The sequence below is a fragment of the Pipra filicauda genome, unplaced genomic scaffold, assembly GCF_003945595.2.
Source record: "Pipra filicauda isolate LSUMZ 115617 unplaced genomic scaffold, ASM394559v2 scaffold74_size2892960_pilon, whole genome shotgun sequence".
NCBI classification, from domain to species: Eukaryota; Metazoa; Chordata; class Aves; order Passeriformes; family Pipridae; genus Pipra; species Pipra filicauda.
Genome location: NW_024104920.1, coordinates 1,462,499 through 1,479,103, shown reverse-complemented (window position 1 = coordinate 1,479,103; position 16,605 = coordinate 1,462,499). Strand labels below are relative to the sequence as shown.

Sequence of the window (16,605 nt, the reverse complement as noted above, 5' to 3'; positions counted from 1 at the left end):
TAGTTTATTTTGCATTGAAAGGTGTGAGGGGGCCCTGAGTTGTGAAAGACATTAGGGCCCTGAGTTGTGAAAGCGTCAAAACTTACATCGCTCTAACTAGGTTGTTTGTGGTTGTCAGACTGTTCCCCTAAGACACCAAATTTTTTGCCTTTGCTTGAGAATTGTGTGTTTAAACTCTTTCCTTCTTGCTAGGTGGTATGTACAGTTACCCACTCAGCAAGCCCACCAATACCATGAAATGGAAACGTCCTGCCTCCCTCCTTCACCCTCCCATTTTCCTGTGTCTTCTCCTGAGGAGGAGGAGGAGGTTGTGAGAGATGAGAACTGTGCTCTGCCTTCTCGACTTCATCCTCAAGTGGCAGACAAGATCCGAGAACTGGTGTCTCAGGGAATAGAGCAGGTCTATGCAGTGAGGAAGCAACTAAGGTACAGAACTGTCTGGAATGCTCTCAGTCTGTAGTGCTGTATCTACTCTTGCATCTGATTAATTTGGTTTGCAACTAAATGGTTGCAAATGCAATGATGCACCACTGGGTGTATTTCCCAGATGTCATGAGACTGTTTTTCCCACCTTTTATCTTCTCTTTCTATATTATTGTTGGTAGCCACCAAAAGCTGCTGTACTCTTTAAATATACTTAAATAAATGGAGATTTTAAATTCCAAACTCTGTAGCAGATGCACAAGGAACTGGCAGAAGATCATCTAGCTTGCTTTTGTCTTGTCATTGCAACAAGGGGAGGGAGAAGGTAGTGGTGTCTCTAACAGAGGGAAATAGCACAATGTATTTAAATGTGCATATTTGAATGTCCTTTAACATGTGACAGAAAGTATGTGGAAAGAGAGTTATTCACGCCTGATGAAGTGCCAGAAAGACATAATCTGTCCTTCTTCCCCACTGTGAATGACATCAAGAACCACATTCATGAAGTACAGAAGTCCCTAAGGAATGGAGAGATGGTGTATAATTCAGAAAGTATCCCAGCAATGGTATGTTAGCCTTTGTGTATCTTTTTGATTTTTGGAGTTATACTAGAAGTGTTGTTTTTAATTTGTACCATTTTGCTGTATTTCTTTAAAAATGCTCTATGTCTTTATATTTCCAGCAGCAATATTTTCACTGGAATCTCTGGCTGAGCACGGTTGGATTAAATGTGAATAAAACCTTCTGACCTTCTTCAGTATTTATCTCATCAGCATTAGATTGCTGTTATTTGATTGACAAATTATACAATACTAGCACTTCTTAATGCCCATGAACTGGAAGCCATGTGGTGTAGAAAAATTGGCACGTGGCAGAAAATTTTATTCATGTCTTTGTCATCATCTGTTTTGAAGAAGTTACTACTACTTTTCCGTATCTGAAAAAATGGGGGTGAGGTGTGTCTGAGGTGCAGTCGAAATTAGGGCTTACATGACATTTTGAATGTGTAAACATTAGTAAATACACTTTATAGCAAGTGAAGTAAGCTTGAAGTCAATACTTCTGAATGCTCAGTAACTCTCAGATGTTTCTTAATTTTCTTTCGCATATTGACTCATAAAGGACACACAGTGATCCTAGTTTTCCCAGTTATGAGAGTGACTACTAAGAAACTGCTGATTTAAAATCAGCTTTGACAAAGCCTTCTGTTAAATCATGCTGTGTCATCAGTCTTTTCCTTCTCCCTATACTGTTGTGGCCCAGGTGATGAGTGAGTGTTCTTGTTAGTTAGCCAAATGGTTTGACTGTTTTCTATTTTAAAGTCTTTAAACTCTCATGAGCAGACTTCAGCCTTCCTGATATAGTGTAATGTTCACAATATTTTTTTTTTTTGGTAAATCAAGAGCTCCCAAAATGCATAGTTATAAGAAAATAAGGAAGTGTAGTTTTAGACATTGTTTTCCTACAGGTCCTGTATTGAGCCTGTGTTCCTGCAGTAGACAAGCTTGTACCCTTTCTGAGAACTGAGATCTTTTTCCTTTCAGCTGCAATGGACCACGGACAGTGGGAATGTCCTCACAGAAACAGTGACTGTTACATTTGCCTCACCACCTTCAGATGGTAGGACTGTTTGGATAATGTAGCTGTCTTCAAATGTGTTTTATTAGCTATGTCACAGAAGTTCAGTTTAATTCCAGAGAGGTTGCTGCCATGTTCTGTCACTCAGCTGAACTTAAGAAGGATTATTTTGTCATAACTATTTTCATTTGCTTTTTTTAACTATTTGACTGCATGTGTGGAAAAATATGTAGTCATGATGTTGTTGGAAGAAGTACTAAAATAATGAATTGGGCTTTTATTTAGCAGCCTCAAGCAATTAAAAATTTTAGTGGGATGGTTGTGTGAAAAGAACATTTTATCTTGGATGAAGATGCTAATAACACCTGTCAAGAGAATTAAATTAGACTCAGCTTGAACAGTGCCCCTCTTTTTTAAGAAAGTCTCGTTTTTTAGGAAAAAAGAAATTTACAATGTAAGCAGACTTACTGCAGTTAAGCTTGCATGCCTGTGTTAATATTGCTATTACTGTGCTTTTAGGGAGAAACACAGAATAGTTGTGCTCTCAACAGCTGTGATAGAGCTGAGCAGGATGACTTTTGGTATGAACTGAGTGCTGGAGAAGGTTCAGGAAGAGACCAATTCTTGGCTTCTTTGTTTTACACAGATAATTCTCTAAGACAAAGTAGCCTATCAAATGTGTAAACATCCATCCAGTGACATACTGAATTTTACAGGAGGCCAGAGAATTGGTTTTGTTTAGTTTTATGCACATGTGCACCAACTCAGTGAAAATAAGCAGATACTCTAATTGCAGCATGTCTTGTCTCCCCTTATATGTGTGGGTATGTGTTTGTACATATTTCAAACACGTGTTTATAATTGTATTACAAGTCTAAGGAAAAAAAGAAGCCTGGCTTTCTAAAAATGAGCTCTTATTAGTGTTTGTGAAGCGGTAGCAAGGGAAAACAACATTGACTTTTATGACTACTCTTTGTATACGTTTTTTTTTTTTAATTTCAACTTGTGCCAAGTGGGGACAACTTTACATTTAAGAAATCAGGCAATAACGGAACTTCTTGTGTGGAACTCCATATCTTCATGGGATACAGCTTCCTCTGTAGCAGGTATATCAGGAGTTGAACTATTAGCTTTGTTCCTGGGCATGTTGCCGTAAAATACAACCTAAGGAAAGAACTACCATCTCTTCCTGCATATGAACATTCACATATGCATATGGATATTAAAAAGAACCTAAATATTTGAAGTAGTTGTGTTCAAGGAGATTTATAGAGAGTATCTTGTGGTCAGTTGTGATAAAGATTTAAAAGTTTGCAGATCAGTATGTATGTTGAAAAATGAATCTCCCCTCAGATTGCTGAAACTTTTTCTATGATTTTCTGATAAGAAAGCATTTTGCAGTTGACCATTCTCAATTTTTGCCATTCACCAGACTAGTCTGCATTCACAGGGCAAGCTCTTCTTTTGCTGTTATAACAGTGAAACTCCTAAATAAAAGACTGAGCAATGTCTACTTGTGTCTGCATAAATCTTAACCAAAATGTTCTGGGTGGCTCAAATAGGAAATGAAATGATCCCATGAGAAGTTTTCTTGCAGAGATTGCTACAAGTGAATCTCAGTTTTTACAAGCCTTCAGGAAATGAAGTCCATCATTCTTACACTGAATAAGAATTTTGAGGATATGATGTAATCTGTAGGCTGAAAGGCCTCCAGATAAATGGACTTTTGATGATATTGCATAGAAGTTATGCTAAGATTGGAACAACAAGATTGGAAGGGAGTGGTGAGACAGAAAATTTCCTGTGTAGTTTTTTTTTTTTTGAAGACAACCCTTTTTTTGATACCTATCTGTTACTGAGCCCTTACTGAGGTGTAGATGTTGTCAAATTATTTGTTTGCTGCTTTGCTAGAAATGTTTCAGCCTTTGTTCTGTAACTACAAATTCAAAGCACAGTGTAGGGTGCAATTACTTTGCTCTCAAGAACAGATTTATTGGTGTTTCTGGTTTTTTCTCTGTGTAGATACATACAATCTTCCTCCAGTATTTTTTTTTTTCTCATACACAATCTTTTTTCTTTAGCATCCAGGTTCTGCAAAGAAAACAGCATTTATGTATATATATACCTTCTGTGTATCTATATTGAGATTGAAGGGGTTTGTTTGGTTTGCAAGGGAAGCTTTTATTAAATGGGAAGAAGAAATTTGGCCTAACTGTCTGCTTCCTCTCTGGCACTGTAGGGAGCTCAGGAGGGGAGTCAGTCATCACCAAAGCAGAATCTAACCAGAGTGGGGAGTCCTTGCCACCAGAAACATTCCAGCTGTTGTCTTCACTCTCTTCCCTTCAGCCCAAGATATTTGCACAACTTCAGGTACAGTCAAGTTGTTTACAGAACGCTGTGCTGGAAGTGCTGAGGGTAGGCTGAGAACAGCAAGTTCCCTCTCAGCTAATCCCAAACACTGTCTAGGTAACTCAGGGCTGTGAACTCGGGCATGTGACATGTAACTGTGGTGCAGGGGATCCCACTACCAGCTGCCAACACTTTGAAGTTAGGGTCTCTTGTGAAGGCAAAACCAAGAAGATGAAGGTAGTGGGTTTCTGCTTCAAACCCAGTGCCTATTCATTTTCCATATGGTCCAGTCATTTCATAATGAAAATGCTGCAAAACTGAGGGGAGATAGGTCAGTCTTATTTATTCCATTTAAATCCTCCTCCAGCCTCTTAAGAAAATATATTGAAGTCCTAAAACTGCTCCTAGCTCAGATCTGTAAACTTCCAGATTGAAAGGCTAAAGGGTGGAGATAAGAATGTCATGCTAAAAGAGCTTCTTCTAAAGCTCATTTCCCTTCCAAGCTGGCTCTCTTAGCTTTCTTCCCTAACTGCTTTGAAAAGCTAATTTCATACTTCCTGAGCCCCAATGAAATGCACAATACTTTCCCTAGAAATACAGTCTGCACTAAGATGCTGTTCTACTTGGTGTTTCTCTCTCTTTCTGAAGACAGCCTGGCTCCACCTCACACTGGTTTTTTTAAAGCAGTATGCTTAGCATAGATTACCCATGTCTTGTTGGAATGGGCAGTATTGGGGAATGGTTCGAAACTGAGTATCAATCCAAAATTAGAGCTTTGTGGTCATAAACAGTCTTCTAGATGCTGTTAGGTACCATTATCCCAATTGTTTTCAAATACATTTTGAGCTTAGGGTTGCTGGGATTGACTATTCAAAAGAGATTGTGTGTAGGAAGTTGGAAGCTATACACTTGCAGCACTGCAAAATATGCACCGTTAAATGCAAACTCCTTCTACTATAAATAAAAATATATGTTAGTACTTCTGCCTTCTCTTTCACAGGGATTACAGCTGCAGTCAGCATTTACCTCCACAAATGGATCAACAGCCCTGATAGCTGTAAATAACCATTCCCCTCCCAGCCCTGCAAGTCTCCTGGATTCCCTAGGGAGTGCAATAACCAGCCATTCTCTAACACTTAATCAGGGACATAACCTGCAAGCAGGTGCTGGCCTAACACAGCACGGTGCTGCTGCCTCTGCTTTTGGGACTCCACCTGGCTCTGATCAAAGTCTGGCTGCCATAGGCCAGTTGGTACCAGCTGGAGGCGTAAATGACTCCAGAAGCCTGCAAGGAGTTCATCAGATTCTCTTGGGAGATGTACAGACTATTCCAGTTCAGATTGTGGACAACCAGCCAGCACTTAGTAAGTGGCAATTTTTCTCTGTAAAATGTAAATATAGAAAATAAAGTGGATTTTGTTCTGTGTGGCTTGAAAGGAGAGAAATGTGTTGATAATGGGGAACTCCAGCATAGACTTCTTTCAGCTGATTCTAATTAGTTTTTACTATATTAAACAGAAAGAAACAAACAAAAACCACAAAAAAAGCAGCCCCAAACTTATCTTTTGCTGCAAAAAGACACTTGTCAGTTTCTTTGACCAAATACCAACTTACTTGTTAAACACAATGTTTTTGCCAAAAATCCTAATATTTAGCTATAATTATGATCTTCAAAATATTTTTGGGGAAAAATAAAAATAGGAAATAACCAATACTGAATCTAGTTAGAACTCTTTGGAAAGAAATATGGGGATTTTGATGACTTCTTTGTTTACACCATCCCAGCAGATTTCTGAAAATTTTTAATAATGTTTTACTAAAATTCTGTGGTCATCAATATGCTTTAGAAATGGTCAGATGGAGTTGTACGTAACTGCTTGGAATTTCAAACTACTCTTTGAAAACAGTTTTAAAAAATACGCAATAAACGCTGTAAATAACTTTCTATCAAAATTGAAGGCTCCTTAAAACCACTGCTAACAAATATCAATAGCCTTTGAATTCTCTGCCATGGAACCTGATTGAGAATGGAAGCTTGCATTCTCATGGATTGATTTTTAATTTTGGGTGAAGAAAACCTATTAGATGTGAACCATACACAGATCAGCACAACGTGGTCTTTTGACTACCCGGAGAGTCTGAAACATTAACTGTGCAATGCTTTATTATTTCTATATTATCTTTTCTTGTCATCTGTGACTTTTGGAAAGATGTCTCGAGTAGTTCTGCAGGAGCATCTAGCTAAAGATGTGCTAGATCATAGCTACACCTTCATAATGACGTACTGACAATTATCTCCACACGTACCAATGACCTCTGTGGGGCAGCAAAACTTTATTTCCTTTTTATTTCTTCATGTATTCTTACGTTTTCATTTTCAGAATATTATAGAATTTAATATAAATTAAGGATACATGAGGAAATATACTGAAATTCATATGTGTTAAAGTGATAATGGGTTATTTTACTGTGGCAGTATTGTCAAAGATAAATTTAAGGGATTTTCTGCCTGTTGTACTCAAAGGCTTGTGTAACTGGTTGTTTTCCCTTTTAAAATTGGACTTGTCTCCTGAGAAATTCTTTTTTTTTCAGGGTAAAAGAATTTCAGAGAGGTTATCAAATGTTTAACCCATTTCCTCAGTCTAGATGTTGATGCATCTCAAAAATTTTTGTATGTGACAAGTGTTGTAAGTTAATTTTTAAAAGAAACACTATTTTGCTCATAAAGAAATGTAGTCAAATATAAAATTATATAACTGCAAGAATTAAACTCACTGTTCTTTTGGGCTTTCCTTTTTTCTCTGCTGAAGGTCTCAAACTGTCCTCACCAGCTTGAATCTGGAAGTTGCAAGAATATTGGTGCCTTTCCTAAGTCAGTGGAGGAATTGCCTATGAAATTTTTGGGGTTTTTTTGTTTGGGTTTTTTTTCCCCCAGAGACAAATTCTTTGGTGAGCAGGTCAAAAACGAGTCTAGACTGAAGGAGGAATAATGCTGCAGACCTTTTTTGGAGGAAACACCATAAACTTGAACTTAGCATTTCAGTCAATGTATATTGCAAGATTTTTTTTCTCTCCTCCATGTGTGCACATGGACTTGGTTAAAATTATCCTCTGTGATCTGGATTTTCTCATTTCTAAGTGCTAGCTTAAGAGTAGGCTATTTCCTGCTAAAATGGGTGTGCAGCCATTGAGAAATGGCCAGTTGTGCCGGAAGTGTAAGTCATTCTCTAAATCAACGTGCTTTAGAGTTAGTTTTTTCAGCAATAGCACTTCCATTTCTCTGCAGAAAAGAACCTCACAGCAAACCCCAAAAATTAAGATGGTAGCTTTGTTTTTTTCCATGGGAAAGAGAAAAGACATTTTGTGTGAAAGTGATTTTATATCTCCAAACATTTTTTAATAAGATGTTTTAACTGTTGTTACTCAAGGGGGGGCTTACTGTAGTAAATTCATGTCGACTTGCAATGTCTTAGAGCACAGTAGGTGATGTAACTGGCTGTCAACCTAACAGCAGTTAACTTCATAGATGCCTTACCTATTAGCTTGAGTTCCTGAAATGTTTTTCTTTTAAATGCATACAGTTGTTGGGGCTGAAGCACTGTCAGTGGAGTTTGAACTTCAGTGTTTGATTTTTGTTTTGTTTTTAAGCTGAAGAAAATACGGAGGGTATTACCTGTGTGAGCCAAGTTAAACAAGAGCCAAGAGAAAAAGCGTTGTCTATGGAGCCAGATAAAATCAGAGACTGCCATAGTTCCTCACCATAGTTCTTCACCTACACCTGTGAAGCCTGGAAGGATTTTTCAAATTGGAGAACTCTAATGTCTTGGAAGGAAAGGCAGGTGCTCTCAAAGTCCTGCCATTCTTTTTTAATTGTATTGTGACATTTAGACTAAGCATACTTTAGAGTTGTTCTGACAGAAAGCTGTTTTGATTTGACTGATGTGGCTCACTGCCAATTCCAGGTCATTCAGTTGCCCTGTGGAACACCACCTCTCTCTTCTGTTTCAAGCTTTGAGTAATTTGATTGCTATCCAAATGGCCCATTTTGGTTAATGTTTCTGAAGGTCTTCCACAGTTTAATTCCTTAGCTTTAAAGTGTGGATCACAATGCTGGGTTTGCTTTTTCTCCTTGAGACCCTCGACTGTTGTTGCACTACAGAGACCATAGAATCTGTCAGCTCCAAGATCACAGAATCCAATGGCAAAGTTGATCAGTATGGCAATGGTTTTGTGACAAAATGAAGGTCAGGATGCTAAACTGCAAAGTGATAAAGGACATGGATGCTTAAGAAAATGCAACTTCGACCTGATCATAATGTTAATGGTGTGAAGATCAAGGAGAGGAGAAAGGTGAGGCTGCCAGGTGAATGTAAGGTTGTGTGATGAAGAAAAGAGTGTGAATTGTAACGGTGAATGTTTTCAACTTTGACATCTTTGAACTTGTGTTCTGGCTTTATGATGAGGTTCATTGCTGCATGCAGCCTTCCTTTGCAGTGGCACTGTATTAGCAGTCGGTCGTAACAACTAAATGCAGGAGTCTTGTCTCATGGAGAATGACGGATGCTGCCATTTCAGCTTACCTGTCGTTTGCTTTATGCACTTAAAGCTGCCAGCTCAGATAAATGTGATTTAACCTGCTGCTGTTCATGATGTAGGGCTTGTAATGTAAGCATTCCTAACAAGCCCAAGAAAGCAAAGCGATATAAATCCAAGCAATATGTCCAAATGTGCTGTCACTATAGCATTCAGAAAACAAACTCATCTTTTTGAACAGTGACATCTTCTAAGACTAAAATGGTCCATGTCATTAAAATAATTAGCAGGAATCTTTAGAAATTGAATGTGATAAAAAAATTATCTTTTAGCAATATTTAAGTCAAAGCCATAATAGGTGACAAGCACTGAGTTGTGTAATCTGTGACAGACGTGTTTCTTTATGTTTCTTTGGGCAGACATGTCAATTTAAAGCCCTAAATGAAATTAAACTGATACCAACACAGATATCAAGGTAAACAATTACATTGTTTGCTTCAGATGATGAATTCCGAGAGCAATATTCAGAATACTTCGTATACAGCAATAGGAGCAGTTCTGTTATTAGTTCCTACTTAGTGGTCGAGAGCTTGATCATAAAATTACAAGGTTTTTTTCTGTATGCTGTGGAAGAATGCAGTCTGGGAACTTTTCTGTTTCTATGACTTGAAAACAAACAAACAAAAAAAACCCAGGAAAATGATTAGTTTGTTTATGTAGAGTAGAAAGTATTGCAAATATTATGTGAACCAAAATATTTGCATTTTTAAATTGTTACATTTACTAACTTACATTCAAGCGTTCACAAACATCATCTAAATAGTGGACATTTAAAATTATTTTTTTCATTTTCTTTTGAGCATTTCAAAAATCTTACACTGAACTTGTGTTCCAAATGCCTTTATGGGCAGCATTTGTTAGGTAGGTGCTATATCTTAGTCTTAACATACATTAACTCCTGTGAGGTTAACTAGCATTGTGAATGCTCTTTGTTTAAAGCTAATGTTTAAGGGTTAGCTCCCATTAGAACTTTCCTACAGGATCATGCTCTTATTAAATAAGAGCCAGTATTTTATCATGCAAGTGCATAAAAAAAATCTCTTTTTTTTTTGAGCCTCTCATATTTAGTTTCTACACTGAATTGTTTTGTGGTATATCCTACTTGTTTCTGGCTAAAGACAATTCCACAAGGTGCACCTGCGTTTTTTTTGGACTATTTGTTTGGTTGGGTTTGGTTGGTTTGGTTGCTGTTGTTGTTAATTGTGAACATTTGTCCAAAATGGATGTCCTCTGCTGCAGTCATAGTTCTGGAGCAGTCAGGTAGCAGTCACCTTTTCTTTTCCAACTCAATAACTGCATACCAGAACAGGTACCTCCTTCTGTGTTACTGTATTCAATGATTCCATCACCTTTGGTTTTTCTTAGAGTTTAAACTAGTGCATTCCAGACTATCTTATCTTTCTCATATGTTATATTGCTCATTTTTTTTGAGAATTTTTCCTCATTTTTTAGAATACTTATTCTCAAAAGAATAAACTACAGCCAAAGATTACCAGCAAGATGTTATTTCAGTTTTAGTTCTCTTCAAAGCAAACAATACGTTTATGGTTGGAGTGAAAGCTTAAGGAAAGAGAAGTTACATTTCCATCAGTTCTTACTTAGTTCCCTCATTAACATTTCTGTTCTTTAACAGTCACTGTTCTTTCCACCATAAGCTACAGCCTCATCCTGTGCTGAACAATATTTCTGACAGTACTTCTATTTTTGGCTTAGTGCTCACAGCTGGAGGAAATACTCTTTTAGTCCATCTTGAATTGCAGGCTGCAAAATTAATTCTACCCCGATTTGCATGGCATTCTGAAAACAATAGAAGAAAAAGTTGGAGGAAATTTAAAGAAGCAGTAAGGAATTAGTTGGTTTTAAAAGCTGGGGATTAGACTTGTAATTCTGTTCGTCAAAAAATTTATTTGAAATGCGTCTTCAGCCAATATTCACATTTTTGTTTTCCATTTTCTTCATTTTCACAGAATTTCAATTCTTTGTCTTTCAAATAGATATTTCAGTTTATTACTGTGTTGCTTTTTAATTTAATTTAACCTTTCTTTTTCAAAGAATATGTTTACATTTGTTTTGTGCGTGTTGCTAGTGGAACAACGTGAACTCATCACCCATATCCAGTCTCTATACTCAATACCTTTTTTCACTAATGTCCACCTAAATTTTACAGAGAAGATTGTTATGTATATGAAAAAGATCAGAAGTAAACATTACCACTTTCAGTGCAGTTGAATTTGTTTGAATAGTATACACAAGGCTAATTTTTCAGAGAAAGCTGTGTAGCTTCGTGCAAAGTAGTTGGTTATTACTTTGTGTTGGAATTGTAGATGCTTTTCTGATGTTGACTTTGTTTTCTTGTGGTTATGTTCAAGCATTTGTTTTGCAAACTTAGAGACCCTGAGCTTCAACAGTACTGTAATTGAACAAATTATTCTCCGTTTATTCTCGTTGTTGGTTGCCCATAATAGCGATCGGTTGCTTTACAAGAAGGGCTGTGCTTCTGTATGTGTATGCAAAAATAACTTTTTGATAAAATGTAGAGAAGGCTTAAAAAAAGCACACAACCAGAGCTCTCACTCAAGGCTGGCAGCCTTTTGGATGGAACCAGTAGTGTTAATGAGTCCTTTTTGTTGTATAAAGATTGTTGCAGTTTGTACAAAATTTAGAGACACAGATGTCTGTATATGTATGTGTGTGTATATATATTTTTTTATATAGTAACTTAATGTATAATATTCCTATTCAAATGTAAACTAATTTTTCTTTTAAAGTACAGTCTATGTTGTCATTATGGGGGCTCATGGGGAGAAATGCAAGAGCTATTTAGGGCAGTGAATTTTGGGTATGATGGAGCACAAGTAGGATTAAGGTGTGTGAAAAGCAAGTAGGATGAAGGTGTGTCCTACAGGGAGGGCTGATGGGGCCCCAGTGGTGGGGGTGGGCTCTGGGGTTGAGAACCCATCACAAAGGTTCGGTGCAGCTCCTGAGTCTGTCCACAGTCCTGTCTATGCCAGTAGTGCATAGTCTGAGTTCATGGTAGGAACTTAAAGGTGTGGAAGAAAAGGGAAGCATGTCCTGCCCTCAAAACCAACGAAGCTGCTTGACTTCTGGTGAGTACCAGAGGCAGATAAATGACTTCCCATGGTCTGAGATGCCCATTCTTAGCTTATAATATGAAGAAGAAACTCCTCTTGGAGCTTTAACCTAGGACTGTAGACTCTTTTTCTTTACATGATACCAAGGAAAACAAAGCTTTTCTTCCCAACTGAATTAACTTGCTGCTCTCCTCATCCATCTGACTGCAGCTCTGTCTACCTCAAGCATACTCAGTATCCAGCCAAATGTCTCTTTCTTCACACTTACTAAGGCTTCCACAGAAATCCCATCCATCGGGTCCTCCAATCTCAGTGTTTCGCTGCTGGACTGTTGAAGCAGCTGCTGAGTTCCCTGCACAATTAAATAGTGGTGAGATTTGCCCCTGTCAGTTTTTCTTCCTTTTTTCTCAGAATCCTACGTCCATATGTTCCTTTTAATTCCATTAATTTTTTTCCTTGCTTGCTCTGGGGGTCATCATCATCATTACCTGGATGAATATCAGGGAGCCACATTTCACAGGACATCATTACATTCATAGCAACTGAAAGATTTCATAAAACAAGGAGGGAAAGGATGGTTTCTGCCAGCTGTTAGGGCTGGGCTCTTTCATACCACTTGAATTCCTGATTCTGGCTGTGGATAGTAGCTGCCTGTTAACTTGTCTGTCTGTTGGCAAACTTACAGTTTTCTCCCTTAAGCCTATCCGAGCAGATATGTTCTCAGATGTCTAGGCAGGAAAAATCTGTTCCATTAGGGATAGAAAGAGTGATATAGCTGAGGATGGTGCCGTGAAAAGTTAGTGCTCTTCACGGATCTCTGATGAGAAAATTGTCTTTGATCTGCCCTGCCCTTCTGAACAAAGCTTTCTTAGGAGTAGACTTCAGAGTCTGTGCCATCAGTAACAATTATCTTCTCCCAGCAACAGTGCACCTCATTAATGAATGAAACAAGCATTGTGTAAAGCAGGCTTGATTTTTTAGGTCAGAAGCTATCCAGGTGGTCTATCCAACAGCAGCAACTAAGGTATGATTTGAGGGGAGAAGGAGGGGAAAGCAAAAATCTCACCACCTAACAGGAGTGTATGTGTGTGCATTTGGGTTTTTTCCAATGTAAGCTCTTACGTCTAATATCTCATTCCATTTCTAATGCACATGACAAATGACATGTTTATTTTCTGGAGGGATTTTATGTGTTTTCTGGAAAGATTTCAAAAGAGTGATCATAAATAGTACTGCTGTATCATACAAAGTATCAGTGTGTGTTTGTCATCTAGGACCCCATCCTGTACAGAAGGGGGTTTAAAAGCATGGAAAGCTTTCTGAGTATGAATACTGAGTGTCCTTGTCCTAAGGAGTCTTCCCTGGACAGAAGAATAGGAGCTGTAGGAGTTATTCTCATCAGTAGTCTGTTAGCCTCTGCTAGATAGAAGAACTTTGCAAAAAGCGTGCATATGATAGCCTCTTTATGGAAGTTACTTTTGGATACTTAATAGTTTTGAATTATATATGCATAGAGGATCGTATGTATCTTAAAAAAAATAAAATGCAGACAGAACTATAATTGTTTGCATGTAGTTCTTTAATACAGCTTTAATTACACCTAGCTGTGGTTAAAGGATGCAGATATTTTAGGGCACGTGTAATCAGATGTGGATAATTGGAATTCATGTTTTTACTACAACCATCCTTAGCTCTCTGCAGCGCAGCTCAGTTGGTCATTTGGCATGTACTGGCTTCTGTTAATGACATTCTGCCTGTTTAAACAAGACCATGCTGTTCTAAGCAAATTAAATTTGTCTCTCTTCCTGATCTTTTTTCTAATAGGGATTGATAAGGCTCATCAGAGGATGGAAATCTGTTTGTCGTATAGTGCTTTCATAAGAGTTGATTTCTGGGTCCTCACTGTGAAGGAGCTACAGAGCTATTTGTCTGCCATTTGGACATTTTTCTAATGTACTTGGATTGCTATAGCAGGATAGTGTCACTACAGCATAAATTACCACTAAAATACTGTTAAAATTTTAGCTCTATCGTTTGTTGAAATGTTGATAGTGGCTTCAGGAAGGATCACAGACTTGCTTCTGCATTTTGCAGAACAGTCTTTGTCTCTAGATACTATTTAAAATGTAATTAGCTGTGGCAGTCACATGGCAGCAGGAGAGCCAGGAACAGAGGTGCGTGTTGGCAGATCAGTAGGAGAGAGAGAGAAGTTGGGTTCCAGTGTCCTCATGACAGACTAACACTCTCTGTGCTAGTCCTGAATGCACCCTTCAGAAACAATGATTTGTCTTTATGTGCTGACATAGCTGTTCTTGCCCACTCAAGAAGTTCTACAAGCCTGCAAGGGACATGGAGAGCATGAAGAAGGTGTGTAAGATTTTATGAGAGGACCAGCATGAATGGAACAGAGGAGATTAAAGTTTAATGTCATAACTTCTATTTAACCCACATTCTTTGGTGGGAGGAAGAGGATTGAAGTTTGATGGCATAACTTCTGTTTAACCCACATTCTTTGGTGGGAGGAAGAGGATTTTTCAATAGAAAATAAAAGTAAATCTTCCTTTTCAGAAGTATTAGTATTACTGTGTCTCTGATCTGCTTGACAAGATGCCCAGCATTTGGACAGATCTCAATGTTTATGTTTTTATGAGTATGTACCAAAGTGCTAATGAATACTCATCCATGCATTGCCATCTTTGCAAGTCACAGTGAAATTGTAGGCCAGTGGCACCTCCTAATCTTTTTATTGTTTGTGTACATTTTCTTAAACTAAATGAAAGCTTGTTTAATAAAGAAGCAGTGTAGAGCTTTTGTCTGAAGTCCTTTCAGAGATACGTTTTTTACAGAGTAAGCTTTAAATGAATAATGTTATATACTTCTAGCCCTGAAATAACCTAAAATAACCTAAGCCTTTTTAACCGTTTTTTTTTCTTTTTATCCAGAACATGAAACATTCCAAACTGCACCTCAAAACCGAGCCTGAAAGGTTTGGCACTTTTCTTCCTCTGTAGGTGATCTTCCATCTGTTCTATAATTATCACTCTGTTCAGTGTCTTCAACAAAAAAAGATCAGCAGCTACAGAATGAAACTTGCACAACAGGAGGGGTGGAGTGGGAAACAGGCATGACACCAGAATCCACACTTATGACTTCTCCCATCACGAGGGCACTTTTTTGTTTGTGTAATGTATCTGGTCACTTGGCAGCATGTCAGTTACAATATCTGCAAACTATAGTTGGTTTGTTAACGTCCATGTCACATCAGTTCTAGCTGTGGCAAATTTTCTTTGTGCATGGAATTTGCATTGGTTCAGGGAAACCGATGGGTGTCAAAAATGGTCAGATCTTGTGAACTGAGAGCCTTTGGCTGTGAATTTGATCTTAGTCTGAGCCACGGACAAATTCTGAGGCTATGCCCCTGTGTTCTGCAGTGCTTGTTGAGCAGAAGACAAACCTTCTGGCTCCCAGGAACACCTGCACTTGTCTTTCTGCCTGATGCAAAGCTGCTCATATTAATCTTTTGAAGGCTGGCTCATGGAATTCTGCTTTCCAGCTTAAGGGAAGCTAAAGGTCTCTGTATATGAAAACCTGATGGACAATGTACACAGAGAGTTGAGAGCACCTGTGACAGTCACCCTCAAGCATGCTGTAATTTAGGAATGGGAGCTGATAGGAGGAATAAGCAACTGAAGAATATAATGGTAAAAGTAGGCATTCTTGCTCTTTATATAGTACCGCCCTTGCACAATATGTTTCCTTAAACATCTTGAGAAATACTGGCCAGCAGTGGGAGGAAAACTAATCTCAATTTCTCCCCACCCCCAACTTTGAGTTTAACAGTGCTTTTGGAAATTAATCACAAGTTTGGCCTCAAAATCTCTCCTAGATCTAATTCAGTTTTGCTTTGTCAGGTTGCTGTTAAATTACGTAAATTTAACTTTTTCTCACAGCTATTCTCTTAAAACTAAAATTAAATGGGAGAGAGAATTGGAAATTAATTATTTATGTTTATTACAGATGACACTTTTCAGTTTTCTGAAGTGTGCAGGTGTTTCTTCCTTGGCTTCCACTTTTCTGTCTTAGTTCACTATGTTTTGGATGTTTTTTCAGGATCACTTACCTCTGAGAGTACTCCCGATAACTGTCAAGAGACCAGAGCACAGAACAGAAGAGGAAGGGAAGTTTGCAACAGGCTGCTTACAGGAGATAGAAAGCTCTCAAAGTTACAGCTGAAGATTGCATTTTCTACTGGCTGAAATGGCTCACTGTAGATGGTAAATGTTTTTTTTAATATACAACTTCTTAGTCATTGATTTTGTTATTATTTATTCTCTAAGATCACATCTAATAAAAGCTAGAAGGGTAATCATGTATGTTTGCTTTTATCTTCAGTGCAGTAGTTATCTTCTGAATGCAAGCTGGTCTGACAACTCCATGTTCTTGACTGTTGACAAAGCTAAAAGTTACCACATCTGAGGTGTTTTGTACATGGAAGGAGATGGAGAAAGTGGGAACTTTCTTAACCTTCTTACTTCTACTGAGAACAGATGATCTGTGGAAAGAGGGCTTT

At 38.0% G+C, this 16,605-nt stretch overlaps 1 protein-coding gene across 8 annotated transcripts in view; it reads left to right on the top strand.

Annotated features, from left to right (window-relative positions):
* Positions 1 to 16,228, top strand: part of CARF (calcium responsive transcription factor) — a 34,259-nt gene extending 18,031 nt beyond the window's left edge. For 6 of the 8 annotated variants that reach the window (XM_039389625.1, XM_039389622.1, XM_027731378.2 and 3 more), the window contains 7 exons: positions 193 to 426; positions 827 to 989; positions 1,968 to 2,043; positions 4,241 to 4,371; positions 5,351 to 5,714; positions 7,999 to 8,700; positions 14,978 to 16,019. In XM_039389625.1, coding sequence (XP_039245559.1) covers positions 193 to 426; positions 827 to 989; positions 1,968 to 2,043; positions 4,241 to 4,371; positions 5,351 to 5,714; positions 7,999 to 8,114 — 1,084 coding nt within the window. In that variant the 3' untranslated portion in view covers positions 8,115 to 8,700; positions 14,978 to 16,019. Of the gene's footprint in view, positions 1 to 192; positions 427 to 826; positions 990 to 1,967; positions 2,044 to 4,240; positions 4,372 to 5,350; positions 5,715 to 7,998; positions 10,903 to 14,977; positions 16,020 to 16,145 lie in introns of those variants that run through there. The other 2 variants (XM_039389624.1, XM_039389623.1) reach the window with 2 other exon arrangements.
* Positions 16,229 to 16,605: the final 377 nt, after the last annotated feature.